The following is a 21,125-nucleotide window of genomic DNA, read 5'->3' on the forward strand; positions in this document are numbered from 1 at the left end:
ACAGGGAACTATATTCAATATCCTGGGATAAGCCATAGTGGAAAAGAATATGAAAAAGAATGTACACATATGTATAACTGAATCATTTTGTTCTACAGCAGAAATTAACACAACATTGCAAATCAAGTATACTTTAATTAAAAAAAACAACAGTATCCCTAAGTAAAGATCAAAAAGAAGTAAAATGTGCTTTTCTTTTCCTTGCCTTCTTGCAGGTCTGAATGTCTGAAAGAAATGATCTAAGGAAGAGACTCAGGCCTTAAACAAACACTACCATTTTGCTAACCGGACAAGGACTGTCAATCAAACAGGGACTGCAGAGCTGGGGTCATGGCCATCCCAGACTGATGGGTGCTTGCTCTAGCACAATGCCCTTGGACAGTGGTCTTTTTCTCATGGGCCATAACAATTTTTTTACTCTTAATGGTGAACACCAAAAATACTGAAGTGGGTAGCCATTTCCTTCTCCAGGGCATCCTCCTGACCCAGGGATAAACCCAGGTCTCCCACATTGCAGGTGGATTCTTTACCAGCTGAGCCACAAAGGAAGCCCCATAACAGCTTTTTAATCTTAACACAGAACACCAAGAATACCAGAGTGGGTAGCCATTTCCTTCTCCAAAGGATATTCCCGACCCAGGGATAGAACCCAGGTGTCCTGCATTGCTGGTGGATTCTTTACTGACAGAGCCACAGGGAAACAATAACATTTTATTCTAAACACTGAAAACCAAACTCCTTGCTTTTCCTTAATTCCTAGATTTCATCATTCAAGATCTTCCAGATAATTGCTGGTGGTGAGAGTACTGATTTCAAAATCAGAAAGATCTAGGTTTCCTGGCCCGGACACTCCATCAGAATGTAACATCCGTGGTTTCCATTCATAAAACAAAGTTAAAAGTATGCAAACGGATGGACATTTCTCAAGAGATTCATGGTGACATGCACATTCCGCCCCCAAAGATAGAGTTCTCCCCAGCCCCAGCTCATGAAGCATCAGGGTCCTCCCTTGACTGCAGCTTCATTAAGAAAAAGCTCCAGGCTTTGTGGTTTCTGGGATCTAAAATGCAAAAAGCAGACATTCCCAGAAACAACCCGGCAGAGGGCAGCCCGGCCTGTCCGGGGACCAACCTGATGCAAAGGAATCAAAGCACCCACCGGCCTCAGCCGTCCCCCTGTGCAGGCTCAGGTCATTTAGAGCTCCATGTGGGAGGAGTTTGGGAGCCTATAGAGAGTCATGTTCTTAATGGCTTTGGAGATCCTTCTCTGACTTGAATTTTTTGGAAGGGCCTTGAATAGCCCATGATAAGAAAACCCAGATAATGCAAATTCTGTCTTAAAGGAGCCTTTAATGGAGTCTGCTGCACACAGCAGTAGAACCTCCCAGGGCCACCAAAGGCCACAGTCGCAGTGGAGTCTCACATTCTTTGGAGCTGGCAAAGCTCCAAGGAGAGAATGGTTTGGAAGGAGGAGAAAGACTAGCACAGTTTCAGCCATGCTCTTTCCCTTCTCCCCTTTTCTTTGGGCTGTAAGGCATGCTAAGAGGAGCGGGGTTTGGGGTCTGACAGAACCAGACTGAAATGATTCCAATTCAGGGGAAGTATTTAATTTCGCTAAGTCATGCTTGACTCTTTGTGACCCCATGGGCTGTAGCCTGCCAGGCTCCTCAGTCCATGGGATTCTCCAGGCAAGAATACTGGAGTGGGTTGTCCTTTCCTTTTTCAGGGGATCTTCCCGACCGCAGGGAGCGAACCCATGTCTCCTGCAGCTCCTGCACTCGCAGGTGGATTCTTTACCACCGAGTCACCAGAGAGGCCCATCTTTACTTTATTTAAGTATTAATTCTTAGGCACTCTGTGATCTTAGGAAAAGTACTTAACTTACCTAAGCCTCAGTTTTCTCATTGGAAATGGCAACCCACTCCAGTATTCTTGCCCGGGAAATCTCATGGACAGGAGAGCCTGGCAGGCTACAGTCCATGGGGTCACAAAGAGTTGTAGACAACTGAAGCGACTTAGCAGACTAAAAAGAAGGGCTAAGCACTAAACAGCACTTTCCCCTCCTTCATTGATATAATTTTATCAACTCCAGGCACATAACTAATCTTTCATATCTAAAGCTAACAATCCAAGTTATCATCATTTCAGGTTCTATACACCTTAAGTTAATGAACTAGATTTATGAAAGATATAAAAATATTTCACGGGCTTGGGAAGACGTGGACATGAGACCTCTCTGTAAGGAGGGATACAGGATATACTTGAGATTTTTCCAACCTACAAAGAAGGTTTCCAAATTTACACTGTTTAAAAAGTTCTTGCTTAATCCACATTTTCATTCATCAGTTGCCTGAAGTAGAGCAGCAGCTTCTTGTCCTTTGTCTCCTTGAGGACTGCGCCCACAGCCTCAGCACCAACTCCCGTCCAGAGAGAATCAAATTCCCCACCCCTCTGACCTAGGACGGCTCTGACCATCCCAGTGTGGCAGGAATGGCACTGTAGGGGTTCCAAGGCTTTGTCACCAGTTCAGATGGCTCCCGCCCCCAGGAAGGAGGCCGGGCTAGATGACTGGGTAGCAAAGGCTGCGTGCAGGAGGGAGGCCCCATGACAGCCAGGGCCTTGGGGCCAGCTGCAAAGCCAGGGGACCATGACTGCATGAATGACCCAGCTGAGCCACACCCAGATTTCTAACCCACGCACTCATGAGAACTAACGGATTCTTGTTGTAGCCCACTGTAATGTTTGGGGGCAGCTTGCTATGTGGCAAGACATGACAGATACAAATGCTATCATGACTCAGGCCCGAGAAGCAGTGATTCACCCACGGGGAAGGGGTATGCTCTTTCTGTATCCGAAAGTGTCCAGAGTTCACACAACACTGGGTCGTAAAATGCCCTATAGGTGGCCCGAGATGCCCTGGGGGAGGAGCAGCAGCTTACCCTCTTGATTTTCACAAGAAGGGTCCCTGCACCCATGGTTCTGCCTGGCACGAGGGCAGCTCTGTCTGTAACAGGGCAGCGACTTCGCTCACCCCTGGGAACAGACCCCTGGCATGTCCCAAAGTCAGCAGAGCATACTGCTCCAACAGGGAACCATTCAGCCACCCAAAGGGGGACGCTGGTCCCAGCAGAGGAATTCAGACGCAGGGGCTCGGTCAGACACACAAAGCATTGCCAGGCTTCTGCCAATCTCGTGCAGGGTTTCTTAGAGGGAAGCAGGGCTGGACCACGGTGTGTGGGTGGAGGTCAAGTCAATAGCATGGTATCTTTCCAAGAACTCTGTAGGCATGCACCCACATTTTTGTGGAGGACAGGCTGAGTGTCCCATGGTGTGAGTCAGAGAAGGAAGACTATGGTAATCTCACTGTCTAGACCAGCAATTCAGTCCTGGCTCCTAACTCACATACGATGCTCTGCAAAACAGACCTGCTCACCCCAAGCACTGTATCCCAGAATTCCTCTGCTAACATGTACTCTTCCTCATAGATACAGTTTCCTCACCTTGTGTTAGGTGTCTTGTAATAGTTGTGTCCGACTCTTGCGAGTCCCCTATGGACTGTGGCCTCCCAGGCTCCTCCGTCCATGGGATTCTCCGGGCAAGAATACTGGAGTGGGTTGCTCTTTCCTCCTCCAGGGGATCTTCCCCATCTAGGGATCGAAGCTGCATCTATCTCTTGTATCTCCTGCATTGACAGGTGGATTCTTTACCACTGTACCACCTGGGAAGCCCTGCTAGATGTCCAGTAATGATTTAATTTAGTGCCTTTTCCAGATTGGCCCTGGAGCAGGTACCTCCAAGGTGGCCAGGCCTCTCACCTGACCCCTAGGGCGGGGAGTTTTTAAATTTTTAATTGGAGGAAAATTGCTTTACAATATTGTGTTGGTTTCTGCTGTACAACAATGCAAGTCTGTCATAATTTTATATATATATAAAATTATATATATATATATATCTCCTCCCTCTTGAGCTTTCCTCCCCTCCCACCCCTCTGGGTCATCACCGAGCACCAGGCTGGGCTCCCTGTGCTGTACAGGCAGCTTCCCGCAAGCTAGCTATTTCACACATGGGAGTGTATATATGTCATCGCTACTCTCTCAATTTGTCCCACTCTCTTCTTCCCCCTCTGCGTCCACAAGTTTGCTCTCTACATCTGTGTCTCCATTCCTTCCCTGCAAATACGCTCATTAATACCATTTTTCTAGATTCCACAATCACATGTTAATATCGGCTATATTCAGTTGCAGTGAGGTGGAAGAACCTACAGCCTGTTACACAGAGTCAAGTTGGTCAGAAAAGACAGACTTTCAAAGCGTGGTCTCTGCCTCAGGCCTCAGCACCACCAGGGATCTAGTTAGAAGTGCAGATAGTGGGCCCCACCCCGACCTACTGAATCAGGGCCCAGCACTGCCCTTCGAGCTTTCCAGGTGGTTTGAATCATGATAGTATGATGCCCTTAACCTCGCCGCCCACTGGAATCACCTGGGAGCTTTGACATGACTGATGCCTGGGTCCCACTCAAAAACTCATGATCGATCGGATTGGTCAGAAGTGCAGCCACGACGAGAGGATTCTAAAAATTAAGCTCCCCATATGATTCTAATGTTGAGTCAAGGCTGGGGACCCTAGAGAAAAGGGTTTCCACAAAACTGCTGGAAGCCTAATTACTGATCAAGGCCTGCCAAAGGAGGCCTTGAGTTTAAGGGGTTTCACATCTGCATATAATGGAAGCCAAGGCTTTTCATTTGTACAAGGTTCACTTCAGGCCTCTTTTTCACAAAAGAACCTGATCACTGTTACACTTTGCTTGTGTTGACCACATGGGTGGTGGGTCTGTGGTTTGAAAGGAAACACATTCACACTGGTTAAATGGAAGGACAGACAGCCTGGCTAAGAAAAGGACCTGTAAGCAATGGTGGTAACCTGTGAGAAGGCAAAAGCGTTTGCCAAGATCTGCAATAAATGAGGCGAGGAAGGAGGCAAGCGGCTGGCATTTCAAGCCAGTAGGATGCACACAGGTGTATTATCTTCTGCAGGACAGCATGATGGGCCGGTGACGTGCCCTTGACAACAGCTTACAGAGAGCGATGCCCACCGTCCCAGCTTTCTACACCAAGTGACTTTGTTTCAGAAGCAAAGGCCTTGTAAAACTTTTATTTGTGGTCAAAGCTATTTAATGCCTTTTTAAAATTGTATTATATAGTATTTTTCACCAGGCCCTTACTTTCTAAGACCCAGGGTCTGGTGAACAGCGGTATTCCTGTTTGCTCTGATGACAGGTCTAAGCTAAATCTAAGAGTTTGTGGCGGGAGGGAAGTCTTGAAGTAGGTCACAGGTGTCCCAACAGAAGACAGGGCCCAAGAACAGCATGGGACCTGGAAGAGGCTCCTGGCAGGCCCGGGTCTCGTTGCTTGGTCACACAGGTCAAGATCATCACTAAGATATTGGTGAAGAAGAGTGAGACTCTGACATCAGAGCTAAGAACCCTTTACTAAAATCAGTATTTCTCCATTTCTAATGTGCAAAACCACATCTGGGGAGCTTATTAACACGCAGGCTCTGATTCACTAGGTTCCTAGGGGATGCTGGGCCATGGACCACACTCTGAGAAGCATGTTGTGGGCATGTGCAGAGGATGGAGTTGGGAATGGGAGCTGGGGAAGGGAGGTACCAGCTTGAGGCTGGATCAGGGCATTCCGGATTTTTTCAGAACACGTTTCACACCTAGTAGGCTGATCCTGCCAGGATCCCATGTGCGTCAATGGTTGAGGAAGACCTATTCTAAGGAAAGAGGAAGCTAGGCGACTAGCATAGAGGCTCCTTCAAAACAGAGGCTTGGTTCTGAGTGTGTCTTTGTCATTCAGATCTGCAACAGGGTGCAGCACCCAGTGACTCAGGTTTGAGTCTATCCAAGAACAAGTAAGTTAAAGCAATAAATAGTTGTGGCTTGTAGTACAGTAAAAATGGTATCGAGCACTGTGGGGCAAAGACAAAGGAGGGCTTGGCCTCTCACAGAGGCTGGGACAGAAGGGCTGCACGGACCCCCCCACCCAGCCTTGCCGGCCCAGAGGCCTCAGGGAAGCATCGTGACTGAACCGGTGAGCTCACAGGACACAGGCATCTCAATCTCAGAATTGAACATCCCAACTCATTTCCCAGATCTTAGCTACTCAAATATTGTCTATTGAGAAATAGCTTCTTCAAGGAATCCACTGTTAACTGAGCTCCACGAAAGGCAGGGGTACTGATGACCCGGAATAAATTCATAGCTGGCCAGAGAAATTTCTTCTTTGAAATGATATTGTGGCTACATCATTCATTCCTTTATTCCAACATTTACTAAGCACATCCATGCCAGGCATGAAACTAGGCACCAGGGATCTAAGGAGAGCTAGGACACGGGCTCTCCACTCCAAAGAGCGAGGGCAGACACATGAACAGAATACTAACCATGCAAGATGAGAACAGGAGGAGGGGCTTACACAGGGGCTATAAGAAGAGACTACAAACAGTAGAAGAAACCAGTTCTTAAGTCTGGGGCTACAGGAAGGAGCTCATTGAGCCAGGAATTTCTCAGCTGAATTTTGAAGGCAGGGGAAGAAAAGATGCAGAGAGAGAAAAAAGGGTCTTTCCAGCAAACAGCACGAAAAGTGGAAAGCCCATCAAAAGAACGGTGAGTTAGTTCTTTGATGAGGGGAGCTTGTGTGGCTGGGGCACGGGGTGTGTGGAGGCAAGTGGTGAGAGATGAAGCCAGGGCCACAGCCACAAGTATTCAAGCCGCAGCAGTTCAAAAGGGGGATTCCAACTGCTCACAAGGAACAGGAGTCTTCTCACCAAATCTTTCAGTTTACTATAAGCAGCCATCATGTTGATATTCTTAATTAAACTCCTTAGGGACTTGAAAGTTTTCTCATATTAAAAAAAAGATGCCAGCTTAGTTTAATAAATTACAGCACAGCCATACCATGAAACGCTACACAGTCATTAAAACTACTATTGTAAAGTATTAATGGTGATGCGCTAAAATATGAATGATGTTTTAAGTTTAAAAGGCAATTTAAATAGATTTTTTTTCCCACTGGGAGGCATATAAACACACATCTACCACTACAATATGTTCATATGATCCTAATTTTATGTGAGTAAAAATATGTATTCATGTATTGATAATAGGAAAGAAGACTTAAATACATTTGATAAAATGAGAAAAAAATAAGGTTTTTAAAAAAGATGCCAACGTTTAAAAAGAAATCTTAGCACACACATATTTGACCATCTCTACTTTGTTTGGGGTAGAGGAAATACAAAAATGAAGAAATGTTATATGTCAGTTGAACACTAGGTTCTATTCCTGGGTATGCCACCAGCCAGCTGTTGACCTTGAAAAAAAACCCATTAAACTGCTCATCTCTGAAAGAGATGGTCCCACCGAGCACTCACAGTGCATGCATTTGTGAAGTGAGAGCAGATCTCTCAAGGAGCTCAAAATCAAGGAAAGGAGCAATAATCAGACATGGCTCTCCGGCAGCCAGCTTTACCAAGACTGATGGGAAATCCCCAGGAATTCTTGACATCCCCCCACATCCGCCCAGCAGCAATGCAGGAAATCTAGTCCACTATCTTCAGCAGACTCAATGGGACCATTTCCTTAATGAAACCCCCCTGCAGTCCCAGATACTAAGCCAGAGGCTTTCCTTTCAAGCCCTCCCTCCATCACCCCATTCCTCCCATTTCCTTCCCCTCCCTCAATCTGGTATAAAAATCCAGTCCTTTCATCAGCAGCATGCAATTTCCAAGGCACCCAAGTGTGTGAGGAATCAACAATGAACCTGGAAAGCATCTGGCAGGAGATCTTGTCATTCCTTGCAAGCCGCCCCAGAAGACTGAGGCCAACAGAACAGAACGGACTGTTCCACGAGGTCCTTTAAACCAAACCCAGCAGATGTTTTTAACCATTCCTGATGACACATTTTTACTTAACAAAAATTAAGCCCGGTGTTATTTCAAATGTTCTTCCTCCCGTAGCCACAATGAAAAATTATGATATTTACCTGATATCCAACTCCTAACCTGTGCAATTGAACCAAGACCAGACTAATGCCAGCCAGCTCTGCATTTAACACCCTGGTGCCAAGAGAGTTTCCTTCATTCTGTTCTCACACTTACTCGCATGTACATCTCAATTTAAAGCTCTACAGAAGCTACTTACACTGTTATTTGTTCTTGCTGTGCAGAATTCCCAAGCCAGAGTAAACACTGGTTAAAACTTTGTGATCAACTGGGTAACCTTCCTCAAGGACACCATTTGTTGATATAAAACTGTTTTGGGGGCAATATCATTTTGAATTTCTATACTGTATACATTCAAAGGAGATTTAGACTATCTCCTTGATTAAAAACCAAGCGATTCTTTGGTCTGTTCTAAAAAGTCATATAAAATAGGTTCATGCTTAAATAAGAGGTTTAGCATCCTTGTTGAAATCAGAAACTCTTTTTAAGTTATTTGGGGAGCAAATAGGATTAATTAAAAAGCCAAGAAATATATATGGGTTTTTAAATGACTGGTCTCCTTAGAAGAGATCATGGAACTAGAGTTATGAATCAGACTCTATTTCATTAAGATTCTGTTAGTGCCAGAAAAAAAAAAAAAAACCAAAACCCAAGATCATGATCAGTACTGGCCTTGGGCATCCTCTAAACAGCTCAGTTCTTTGAAACCTGATAAAGAGAAAGCTAATCAGCTGGAATCAGGTGTGTTTCACTAGTGACTAAGCAAATCCAACATGATTACTAACAGCAGAGTAAAGTCTGATCGTCCTTTCAGCCCCAGCTCTGGCATCGCAGGGCTTATCACCCATTCTACAGGCAATGTAGTTAAGGGAAGGAGAAAAAGAGACACTGTTTGGTCTATTTCCTGGAATCATTCATTGATTTTTGAGAGTTGGCGAAATTTCCCTAGAAGTAATCACCTATCCTAACATCTGAATTTTACATAGGAAAACACAAAACCGACTTATTGCTAACGTCGACTTAAAAAATGCACTACATGCGAGTTGCCAGTTTAAGTTTAATTTGGGACAAAGTGAGGACTGCAGCCTGGGAGACAGCACCTCAGACAGCTCTGAGAAACTGCTCCCAAGAAGCAGGGCGGAAGGTCAGTATATATGGAATTTTGGTGACAGGGGAGTACATGAAACCAGCCACATATTCTTCCAGAAGGTTTCGACTAGTCTCACGAAGCTGTTGCTGGTCACGAGGAACAGTCATCAGCATGAAGGATTTTAGTAATTACCTAGATATGGAGAGATACAAGAATTGGGAATGTAAAATCGGCTCCTGAGAATATCTAACTACCTGAAGACCTGTCCTGCCGGTCTCTCCCCCAGCACAGGGTGCCTCACTCATGCTTTCCCACCCTGAACTCCTTCAGGGGGTGTTGAAGGTCAGCAGCTGCATTAGCACATGATTTAATCCTTATGGAGGTAGGTGGTGAGCACCCAGGGCATGTGCCAATTTGTAGTTGACACTGGAAAAGCAACTGGATAGCCTATCACAGAATTTAACAGGGAAAGAAAAAACTTAAAATAGTAAATAAACAAGGTCAAAGTATTCAGGAACTAGAGTAGGCGACCACCTACAATTTATCTGCAATGTGATCCATCATTTGGAACACCAAAGGTGCTATGTAATTAACATTCCAAACGTGCAATTCTGGGAAAACAAAACCAAGAAAGTGTGGCTTCATAAACTTTGGTGAAAACAAGAAAAATTGCTATGCAAATTAGTTGGCTTTTGAAAGGTTACATTCATTTTGGAAATGAGAATTTTTGTCATGTACATTTTGATTTTATATCATTAGCTCCCCTCAGGAATTTGCGAGTGAGGTATTTCCAATTAGTTGTAGCAAGTTGTACATGTTAGCTGCTCAAAAATGCAAGAAAAATGGGGAGTTGACCAAAAGGGTCTGTGGCTTTCGCAAAGGTGTGGTGCCTTAAAATATGAAAATGAGATTGTGAGCTGGAGAAATGAAGACTAGTATCCTCTTTAGAGGAAGAATTTGCAATAAAGAGGACCTGGAAGTATCTGAATTATTGATGTGTTTTTATTTCCCAGGATATTTGGAAGAAGGTAAATATATTTTTTGCAGGGGAAGGCCGTTCTCTTCTGTATTAAAGAACCTCTGATTATTTTATATCTCAGTGCACACCCACACACTATTAATAACTCATAAAATTACATAGCACCCAACAGTGAGCAGAGCTGGGACCTGAAAAATCCACAGAACAGAAACTTGGCCCCTATCTAGACACCGTTCCCTAGACAGGAGCCCCTTCGTCAGTCTGAAAGCCCTGATGAAGTTTAGAAATTAGGTAGCTGATTATCTTACAGGGAGACAGCTGTGCACCCTGGGGAGAAGCCTGTGAGGTTTGCAAAGTCCCCATTAGCAATTAGAAACCCCAGCAGCTGATAAAACGTTTCCGGTACACGCAGGTGAAGACATTCTCACCATGCCAATGTTTCTCTCCCGCTTTCTCCCTATAACACATATGTATAAAAATGTTTTTTTTTTTTTAATTCACAAAAGAGTTCCAAGATTTCTGCCTCATTTAAGTAAAATGAAGAGGAATCATAAGAGAATCTCACTTGCGGTTCGGAAAAGCTTCCACGGATCTAAGCTGCTTTTAACCATGAACCGAGCTATCCTTTGCTAGTTTTTGAAACAAAATAAATCTGTGTGAAGCAGAAAATCCAATAAACCATATACATTTTCCTCCATGTTTTGGATTCACAGTAATTTACCTAGATTTACTTTTACATAATAGACAGATGGACTTCATGTAATTAAAATGCTCCAAGCAATTATATTTCAAAATATCGTGACTTTGCAAACCCCCAAATGTATTTTTGAGGTAAAAAAGCAGTACTCCACTTAATATAGTTGTTTTAGCAACACTTCCAGTTTAGAGCGCGTTCTCTCCAATTACGAATCCGTTTTGCCTCTCGGTTTAACAGTTTCATCCATCTAACTGGAAGCATTACTTGTTATTTAGAAACTGAAGGATTACTAGCCTTCCCACTGAGAAAGAATATTTAACTGTTACTACCTTTTGAGTTTAACAAACATTAAAAAATATATATGCCAGCCCTCTCGCTTTCCTTCTCAAGAATCTTTGCAATAACTTATTTTATGTTACTGCATTTTAGTTCATACTATATCTTTGCCCCAGGACGATTAAAAGCCAGGCGCTCCAAAACCTGGCTCCCTGCGCCCACCGAGGCTGAACTAGGGATCTTGGCCACTGAGCCGAAACGGCGAGTTCGAGCCCCTAAATGCCCTCGAGTTTTGGCGCCCCGCTGGGGGCTACCTCCACACTAACCCGGGGGCAACCTTCGGGTCCCGCCGCCAGTTTCCCCAACACCGGGCAAAGGCGCGGACCTCACAGATTCCTCAAATCGCATCTTTTGTTCCAAATCGTTTCCTTTCAGAACTTAAAAAACTAGACTTGCAATTCTGAAACTTAACGGGATTTGGGTCCTCGACTGCCGTCGGCGGTCAAGGTCACTCAGGTCAGCGACCTGGGCGAGTAGACCCCTGGCCGAGTCTCCACTCCGGTTGGCTGCGCGCAGCGCGCTCAGGCCCCGCGAGCAACTAGCGGCGGCGAGGAGTCGACGCCGGGGAACGTTCCCCGAGACGCGCGGGCTCGGGAGCCCTGAGTGGCTCGAAGGGTACCAGCTGTCGCCATCTCCTGGGATCTGTGTGCTCCCGCCGGGCACGCGATCCCCTCCCCAAGGGCTCACCTCCTTCCCTCGGAGACGCTACGTCGCCGTCAGTGCCCCACATCGCCCAGCCCCCGGGCAGCCTCGCAGGCATCCTCGGAGCCGCTGTTCCGGGGGGACCCCCGCGGACCCGGCCAGACCCTCTGGGAACAGGCTCTGGATGTCTGGCAGGTCCGAGCTCACGGCACTCCCTGAGCCCAGAACCGGGGTGGGGGTCAGTTGGCTTGCGGGAGGTCTCCAGGCGCCAAGGGGCCGCCTTAGCGCGGAGCCGAGCGCGGCGATGCTCGCGGACCCCAAATAGCGGCTCTCCGGGGGCGCCCACCCCGACGGCCTGCGGGAGGAGAAAGGACATCACGGCCCCAGGCGGCTAAACCGCAACTAGTGTCCCGATCCCCTCGGAGCCCTGTCCGGCCCCCCCCCCGGGGGCGGGGGGGCCGGCCGCGCCTCACCTGTGAGCAGCAGACCGCCAAGCAGCGCGCACAGCAGGACCCCGGTGTCCCAGCAGCTGACCATGGTGAGCGCGACGCGGCCTGCTCGCCCGGTGCCCGCGCTCCTAGCTGGCGCCCACCGCAGCCGGTTCCTTCTCGCTCCGCCGCCGCCGCCGGCCCTGCTCCCCGGGCGCCCCTCTCCGCAGCCCCAGCGAGAGACAGCCACTTCCCCCGGTAATCCTCGGAGCCCGGCGTTCTCTGGCCGTTGAGTTCCAGCCCCGGAGCCGGTTCCGAGCCGCCGCCGCCGCCGCCGCCTGGGAGGAGCCAGGAGGAGTGTCGCTCCGGCGCGCTCCGAGCCTCCACCGGACCTCGATGAAGAGGAGCCGAGGGCGGGGGCGATTTTTAACCTTTCCCCTGCCCACTTCCTACCCCGGCACCTCCTTCCAGTGACGTCAAGGGGTCCCCCACCCCTCATCCGCCTCCCCACCTACCCTCTTCCTCCGGGACCTGACTCCCTACGGCTCGGGAGTGGGCGGGGGCCGCGGCGGGCGGGGGCGGGAGCGCGCGTGGGGAGGCGCGGGCGGCGGCGCCCCGGGGGCACCGACCTGCAGGTTCAGGGTCCTGGCTCCGGGCTCCTGCCCCTCGCCCCTCTCCCCTCCTCCTCCCCTTCGCTCTCAGGAAATCCCTGCTGTCTCCCTCCGCCCGGCTTACTCAGCTCTGGGGGCCGCCCGAAGCTGGGAAGGGGACGGGGCTGGCCCTCCACTGCCCGGCTCCGGGGGCGGAAAGTCCGACCCTGGGAAGCGAGCCGCGCCTCCGAGACGGTGTCCTTGGCACGGAGGGGCGAGGCGCAGGCAGGCTCCCTCCCCGTTTCCATGCTCTTACCGCGCCGTCCCACCGCCCGCCCCCTCCGCGCCCGCGACTCCCCCGACTGTCCCCAGACGTCTAGGACGGCGCCGGACACCCTGGGCACAGGGGTCCGCGCCAGGAACGCCCGCGGGACCCGACGCTTGGCTGGCACCTTCGAGATGACCGCGAAGCCGCCGGGGTCCCTGGGGAGCGCGTCAGTGTCTTTTCGGCCTCACAGATGAACCCGCCCAAGTCATTTCCTAAACCCGCCGCTTCTAGAAGCAAAACAAGCAATAACATCACGATACCTTTTCAAAGGCCGAAACGTGAAGCTGCTCCTGCAACGTTCAAGGGCCGAGTGCTTGAACTTGATTAAATGCTCGAAAAGAATCTTTTCTGACGGCAGCTTGCTCCGCAAGGCGAGTGACTCCACTGCTCTTCGAACAAAACCCAGTGAAATTAACATGAGGCACTAAATCATTCGGGATGACACTAATTCCACCTTGTTCCCCAATTATGTCTCCATTACCTCATAGGCCGATATGGTCCCAGGCTCCACGGAGCAGCCCAGTCTTGCCCCTGTAAATACCGCTGGTTTGAAAAATACTTCTATTGCAACTGCCAGATAGTCACGATAAAAGGAGTGTGAAGGCTCCTAAACCCGGGGCCAGCGACTCTTCCTGAAGGACTGGACGGCCTCCCGCCTGGCAAGGTTAGGCAGACCTGGAGTTGCCACACCTGTGGGTGGCAGTGCAAGGAGAGGTCCCCGCCGCGGGCGCTCCACGCGGGAACAGCGCACCGAGCGCTGGGGCGCGGGAGTCGGAGCCCCACGCGGCTCCGAGGAGAGAAAGACCCCGCGGAACCTGGGCGCGCCTATCGGCTTCTCCACTTTTGCTGCTTTTCCGGGGCTCCTCTCCCCTCTCCCTGGCTCTTTCTCTCTCCTCCCTCAAGCTTGACTCCTTCAAAACCGCAGTATCATTCCGCGAACACTTCGTTAATTACGAATCGCAGGGTTAGAGGCTGATAACTGATCTTTCTTGCGACTGATCCCTCCACCCTCGGTCACAGTCTGGGACACACCCGCAGAGCCAAGGTGTCCCCCTTGCCTCACTTCAGAGCTGCTTGTCCGTCCCATGCTCTATCCCCAGAAGAGGCTCCGCATCGCCCTTCTACAGCGCCTCTTGGAGCCGAGCATCGTGTTAGGGCCCCAAACGCTGAGATGGGAAGATGTCTTCCCAGGGGCTTAGTTCTGGAGAGGAGATTGATGCGTCAAGAGTATACGACATGACAGTTCGAGGATGCCAGTGCTGGAGGGAGCTTGAGTCCAAGATGGGCACAGAGATGAGGCGGTCTTTCCAAGAGCTTAGGAATGTTTCTTAGGAAAGACACTTAGCTGACTCCGGGGTGGGGTTGTGTGTGTTGGTGGCGGCGGCGGGGAGCGGGAGCAGTCCATAGGACAATATAAAAGTTTATTACAACCCTTCAAATGCTATTTGAGACACAGCCCTCCACATGCCTGCTGCCAGAAATGAATCTACGTCGAGTTTATTTGTGAAGCCAGAAGGGTTATTTGATGGACAGCTGAAACAATTTCATAACCTCAGACGTCCATCAACAATACTAGTATATTGTACATGCTCTGTCGCTCAGTCGTGTTCCCACTCTGCAAATCCATGGACTGTAGCCCGCCAGGCTCCTCTGTCCATGGGCTTCTCCAGGCAAGAATACTGGAGTGAGTTGCTGTGCCCTCTTCCAGAGGATCTTCGCCACCCAGGGATGGAATCAGCATCTCCTCCATCTCCTGCGTTGATTGGCAGGCAGATTCAGCAACCACTGAGCCACCTTGGAAGCCCATAAGCCACCTGAAAGCCCATATAAGCCTGGAATATTGCTCAGCGATTTAAGGTTAAAGAGTCCCAGTGGAATCTAACTTAATTTATACCAAAAACATTCTGCATTGAATGATCTCACACAAATTTCCCAACTATCCTTTTGAAAATTGCAGGCTTTTAATTATAGTTGATGGCCACCTGGTGGCTCAGAGGTTAAAGCGTCTGCCTGCAATGCGGGAGACCTGGGTTCGATCCCTGGGTTGGGAAGATCCCCTGGAGAAGGAAATGGCAACCCACTCCAGTATTCTTGCCTGGAGAATCCCATGGACGGAGGAGCCTGGTGGGCTACAGTCCATGGGGTCGCAAAGAGTTGGACACGACTGAGCGACTTAACTAATTGTAGTCAGCAATTTATTTACTATTTCTTATTTTGTTACTTGTATTAGCCTCCTCACAGAGAACTCAAGATGCTACAAGTTGTCACAAGGTTTTGTTCTCATTTCACTCTAGCTCATAAATTTTAGCATTGAGAAAAACAAATAGCTAAGCTAAAATGATGGAAAATAAAGGTATGGCTCACAGCCCTCCCCACTGAAAACAGATAATACTTTTGAATGAAAATAGGCTGCAGCGCTCTTCCAACTAAATCACGAAGGAAAGGGGTTTTATAGATAATAGTGATGGAAAAGATCAATTTCAATGTGCCTGGTGGGTATAAAAAGCTATTGAAATACACTATCTGCTTGCTTCCTGCTCAGATACAAAAGAACATTTCATCTCCTGCAAAACCAGACACTCTCTCTTGTTATCAGCTACAAACATTCTCTTGAGGATTCCTATTCAGAGGCAGACTGTTGGTAAAACCAACAGCTTTAATATTCAAGACCGAACAATGATATGGGAGCATCATGTGAGAGGCAGGAGGGGACCCAGGGCCTCGTCCTCCTTCAGTGGACCAAGTGTGGAGCCAATCAGCTTCTAGTCACAAAGGCTCAGTCAGGACTTCTTCATCCCCTCGTAGGTTAGGTGGCTTCAGAGCAAAGAAAAACTGCTCCACACTACACACTGTGTAGCATACTTATGTGTGATTGGTTACAAGAACCAAATGACTTTTTAAAACCCTTCTGTGTTATATGAAAAAAAAAAACAAAAACAAACCCATCTCCCAGCACATCTCTGCTTCACAGCTCAGCCTCTGAGATCTGAGTAGCACATGCTCACAATCTTCCGTAGGGAAACTGCTGAATTCACCAGGCAGGTACTTCTCCAATGCTGATAAGTTCTGATGGAGTTCCTTAAGGAACCTCCACCTACCCACCACTCTTCTTTTGGCTCCACCTGCTTCACTCCATCCCTGCCCACCTGTTCCTCACCTAGGTTGGTGCTGCTGCTGTTTATCTCATTTTGACTGATTCAGGCAGCTTCTTTTAGCGCCTGTGTCTCCCAGCTCACTATACTTTTGTTACTGCAGCCTAAGATCAAAGGAGCCCTTTCTGTCAGCCACTTTGTACCCTGGAGGCTTTCGGGACATGCTCTTGGTTAAAAGACCCAAGGCTTTTTCATCGGGAGCCGTGTGGTCTCCCTATACTGGGCCAGTCATAGTGTTTGATGACCCATATTGCAGACACTTTGACACAGTTTTTTAAATGTTCTTGTTTCATTTAGTCTATCTTTCTGGCCTGTTGAAATCTTTCTGATCTCCAATTCCGCCATTAAGCGCATTTTCTATACGTCCTGCTTCACATTATCCAAAAAATAGGATAAATGTGCCTTCTGTCTCATCATTAAAATCACTGCCTAAGGCAAAGTTCAATGAATGGAGAGAGGGAGGAGTCTGCAGAAGTTAAGTAAACCAAAGTATTCTGTGTCATTTTCTCTAGCTGTGAGCTTCCCAGGTGGCACATGGTAAAGAATCCACCGGCTAATGCAGGAGATCCTGGATCGGGTAGATCTTCTGGAGAAGGAAATGGCAATCCACTCCAGTATTCTTGCCTGGAAAATTCAGAGGAGCCTGGTGGGCTGCAGTCCATGGGGTCGCAGAGTCAGATAAGACTGAGCACTCATGCAGGCATCTTCAGCTGCATCTTCACCATGGGAGGCTGCGTGTTAGCTTTTAACCATTTACCATGTTATTATTCAGGAATGGTCCTTGCAAGAGGTAATAAAACAGGTGAGTTTTATTCAAGGTATTTTAGGAAAGTTAAAAAAAAAAAAAGCTCAGAAGGAGATAATCAGAGAAGACTGGGGCAGGAGAAAAGGCAAAACAGAAAAAGGACAAATACCTAAAGGAAAAGCAGCTGGCTAAGGAAGCCTACATAATGGTTATCTATTCAGTAGATTGAACAACTTTTGCCAAAGATTAGTTTTATCTCAGTCTATAACTTTCGGCTACTGATTTTTACTTATCTTTTTTAATGACATTACTTTTAATATAGGGCTTCCCTGATAGCTCCGTTGCTAAAGAATCCAAATGCAATGCAGGAGACCCTGGTTCGATTCCTGGGTCGGGAAGATCCATTGGAGAAGGGATTGATTACCCACTGTACTTTTCTTGGGCTTCCCTGGTGGCTCAGCTGGTAAAGAATCCACCTGGAATGCAGGAGACATGGGTTCGATCCCTGGGTTAGGAAGGTCCCCTGGAGAAGGGAAAGGCTACCCACTCCAGTATTCTGGCCTGGAGAATTCCATGGACTTTATGGTCCACGGGGTTGCAAAGAGTCGGACACAACTGATTTTCACTTTTAATATACTCTTAATTATAAAACATTTTAGACAAATGCAAAGATGAGAGGGCTGGGGGATGAATCATAACCCCATCATCTCAGCAAACCTACTGTGATGTCTTTGGTATATTTCATGTTACTCTTTTCTCAGAGAGTGCATTTTTCTGTGTTTCTATAGAGCCTTCATAATTATTATATTTAATAGCTATGAAATACTATCCTTCCGCTGGACACTTCACTTTCACCATTATAAATAATTCCAAAATGAATTTAATCTGACACTGGAATGTTTTTTAGTCAGTTAGGCACATACAGACACTCCGTATCCATTCCTCTCCTCCCTACAAGCCACTTTCATATACAAACACACACACAGTCACACACACACACACACACACACACAAGTTAATATTCTCGCCTCACTTGAGACTTGCACCAGCTTAGTCCAACAGTGATCTGGCAACCGATCAGAAGGAAAAGCTTTGTGTTGTGGTGCATAATCCAGAAAATGTATTTTCTCATTCAGTAATGAGAAAAAAAAATTTTTTTTTTTGCACCCATACACAATCCTGGGCCAGTCTTGTTGAAAACAGTAGCGTAGAAGATTTAACGAGTGCCCTCAAAGGCCTTACAGTTTGAGACAGCCAGATTTCATGAAACATTAGGAAACAGTTTACTGCAATTAAAGCAATTCTACGGCAAGAACAAGATACAGTTGTGAGCACAAAAGGAATTACTGATCACTGGACTGGGAAACGGTTTTGATGGTAGTATCAGATTTGTGTTAGCAGAGATGGGAAGGCGTCCTGACAAGGAGAAAAGGGAAGAAACCCAACTCCGATGGGGGGACTGTGTGGGGCAGGGGTGGCCAGTGGAGGAGGGAGAGGACCAGGGAATGGGGAGACAAGCTCCAGCAGGTAAGGCTGAGGGACCTGGACCACCCGGTGTGTGTGGTCAGTTGTATGCTGCTAAGTCGCTTCAGTCGTGTCCGACTCTGTGCGACCCCAGAGACGGCAGCGCACCAGGCTCCCCCGTCCCTGGGATTCTCCAGGCAAGAACACTGGAGTGGGTTGCCGTTTCCTTCTCCAATGCATGAAAGTGAAAAGTGAAAGTGAAGTTGTTCAGTCGTGTCCGACTCCTAGCGACCCCATGGACTGTAGCCTACCAGGCTCCTCCGTCCATGGGATTTGCCAGGCAAGGAGTACTGGAGTGGGTTGCCATTGCCTTCTCCGGGTCAGTTGTATAGGTAAATTTAAATGTGTCCCATCCTGCCAGTCCTAGGAAGGGATGGTTTAGGATGGTTAGACTAGCATATAGGGGATTAAAGGGAAATAAGACTGAAATGAACTGAATAAACTATTAAATAAACCTATGAAGAAACAAGCTATTAAGAGGCAACAGTTCCCTGAATCGCACAGCAAATCCCCACTGGCTATCTGTTTGACATACGGTACTGAGTATGTTTCCATGCTACTCTCAATTCGTCCCCCTGTCTCCTTCTCCCTCTGTGTCCACAGATCTGTTCTCTATGTCTGTGTCTCTGTTGCTGCCCTGCAAATGGGTTCATCGGTACCATCTTTCAAGCCAGGGCTCTGTGACAACCTAGACGGGTGGGAGATTCAAGAGAGAGGGGCCATATGTATACTTATGACTGATGCATACTGGAATATGGCAGAAACCAATACAATATTGTAAAACAATTATCCTTCAATTTAAAATAAATTTTAAAAAGAAACAATAGGATAGAACTGTAACAGTTATGGAAAGGACAAACCAAGAGGACAGGTGGCTCTGGTGAGTAGATCGGAGACGGGATGGAGAGAGAAATTAACACCGAGGTTGAGGTGAAGAGGACAGAGGAGCCAAGAGAACCCCAAGTTTCCAAGGAGGACTCCAAGATCTCTGAACATTGCTGGGAAGGGGAAGCTGTTGTGATGGGGGCAGGGGCGGGGGTGGGAAATGCAGGGATAGACTTGTTAGTTTCCGCCAGGTTGAGGTGAGTGGGCAATTGAAAGCAGACTACTTTGTTTTCCTGCCTGAGCCAAGACAGGGTTTAAAGTGATCCAGTGGCTCAGGTCCAGACATTTTAAGGAAGTAGAAATTCATCATCCGATTGCTGTATCCTAATGCTGGACCAAAATCTTATTTACTCAGAATGTCTGAGTTTTATGCAATGGCCAGGCTGTAATTAGGAAGTTTACTAAAAGCCATGAGTTGGATTCCCACATCTGGGTGAGCAGCAGAGCTCTCCTCCTTCAGCCCTTACGTCTTCCAAAGTTCCCCTTCCCCAGACACAGCCTCTGGGCAGGTCTGCTGGCCACTTCCGTGGAAGACCATCCCTTTCCTTCCTGCATCTCTTCCAGACTCCTCCCAGATGTCCTTCTCATACGTGTCAGCAGCAGCAGAAGTCAAGGAGTCACTCTCTACCCTGGACCGTGGGACCATCTGAACCAAAAGTCAGCCAGAAGGCAGGAGAGTGGCCCTGGAACTTCCAAAGATGCAAAATCTAGCAAAGCTGGCATCAGATGCAAAATAAAACAGGCTTTCTTGGCAAGCATCCTAGGCAATTTAGGAACAGAAAGACAATACTGTAAGACAATTGGCCGATTTTTTTCTAGAACACGTGAAGAAGCTGCAAAGGTTGGAAAAAGAAAGATTCCAGAAGACTGAAGAAGATAAAACATGGAATCATAAAATTTCAAAGTACAAATGAACCTCAGAGAAGATCATGTCCACACACTTGATCTCTCTTTAAGGAAACAGGCAGAGAGGTGATGAGCTTTGCCTACAGTGAACCTGAATCTGCAGGACCTCCTTGGGCTTATGGATTAGACTCCACCCCCGGCTTCTTCCCTAGTCCCCAGCCCTTCTGGTCTCTTAATACCAAGTCTATTAGATGGAAGGTGAGTGCTGGTCCCTAAAGACCCACTGCTCCATCCCCTGGATGAGCATGAGATGATCTGATGAATCAGCTGATGCTAGGAAGGACCTGCCTGCAGGTCAGCTCAGATCTGTCAGGTCAACGTCACCACCTTTGGGCAGATGGCCACCTGCACTCAGAAAGCAATCTAAAACAGAAAGCCCAGCACTTCTGCTAGTCTAGGGCAATGGGCAGCTCCTGGGGCAAGCCTGCCAGGGGTGCTCTGCCTCTGCCTGGACCCATGACCTTGAGCAAAACCACTTAACCTCCTTGGGCCCCAGTCCCTTATCCTGGGATGTCAGCAGGGCTGATGATATAATGGGGTTGTCATGATGACTAAAAGAGAAATCCTTTTAAGCACTTATAATAGTGCCTAGACCAAAATAAACACTAAGTGCTAGCTCTTATGACATGGGTAATGTTTGTTTGGCATGCCCCCTGCAGTCTCCCTAGTCCTCTACTACGTATCCCCAGGGGGTGGACTGCACGCCTGCTAAGTTCCAGGTCTCCCACGGGATTGGGCCTTGAATGGCCAACCACACGGGCCACACGTCCAAGGCTTGTCCCAACGGGCAAACCTGCTTCGTCTGACCCTAGGGGAT

The 21,125-nt window shown here is 47.9% G+C and overlaps 1 protein-coding gene and 1 long non-coding RNA gene across 6 annotated transcripts in view; one reads left to right on the top strand and one right to left on the bottom strand.

Annotated features, from left to right (window-relative positions):
• Positions 1-14,769, bottom strand: part of FLT1 (fms related receptor tyrosine kinase 1) — a 206,106-nt gene extending 191,337 nt beyond the window's left edge. For 2 of the 5 annotated variants that reach the window (XM_025262890.3, XM_025262889.3), the window contains exons 1-3: positions 13,578-13,683; positions 13,357-13,520; positions 12,224-12,570 (exon numbers count right to left, since the gene is read on the bottom strand). In XM_025262890.3, coding sequence (XP_025118675.3) covers positions 12,224-12,570; positions 13,357-13,514 — 505 coding nt within the window. In that variant the 5' untranslated portion in view covers positions 13,515-13,520; positions 13,578-13,683. The other 3 variants (XM_044927306.2, XM_006078571.4, XM_044927307.2) reach the window with 3 other exon arrangements.
• Positions 14,770-15,249: 480 nt separating this feature from the next.
• LOC123328997 lies at positions 15,250-20,919 on the top strand. Its single transcript, XR_006544079.1, has 2 exons — positions 15,250-17,050; positions 19,967-20,919. It is a non-coding gene; the product is annotated as an uncharacterized LOC123328997 (long non-coding RNA).
• The last annotated feature ends 206 nt before the right edge of the window (positions 20,920-21,125 follow it).

Source organism: Bubalus bubalis, chromosome 13 (assembly GCF_019923935.1).
Source record: "Bubalus bubalis isolate 160015118507 breed Murrah chromosome 13, NDDB_SH_1, whole genome shotgun sequence".
Classification (NCBI taxonomy): Eukaryota; Metazoa; Chordata; class Mammalia; order Artiodactyla; family Bovidae; genus Bubalus; species Bubalus bubalis.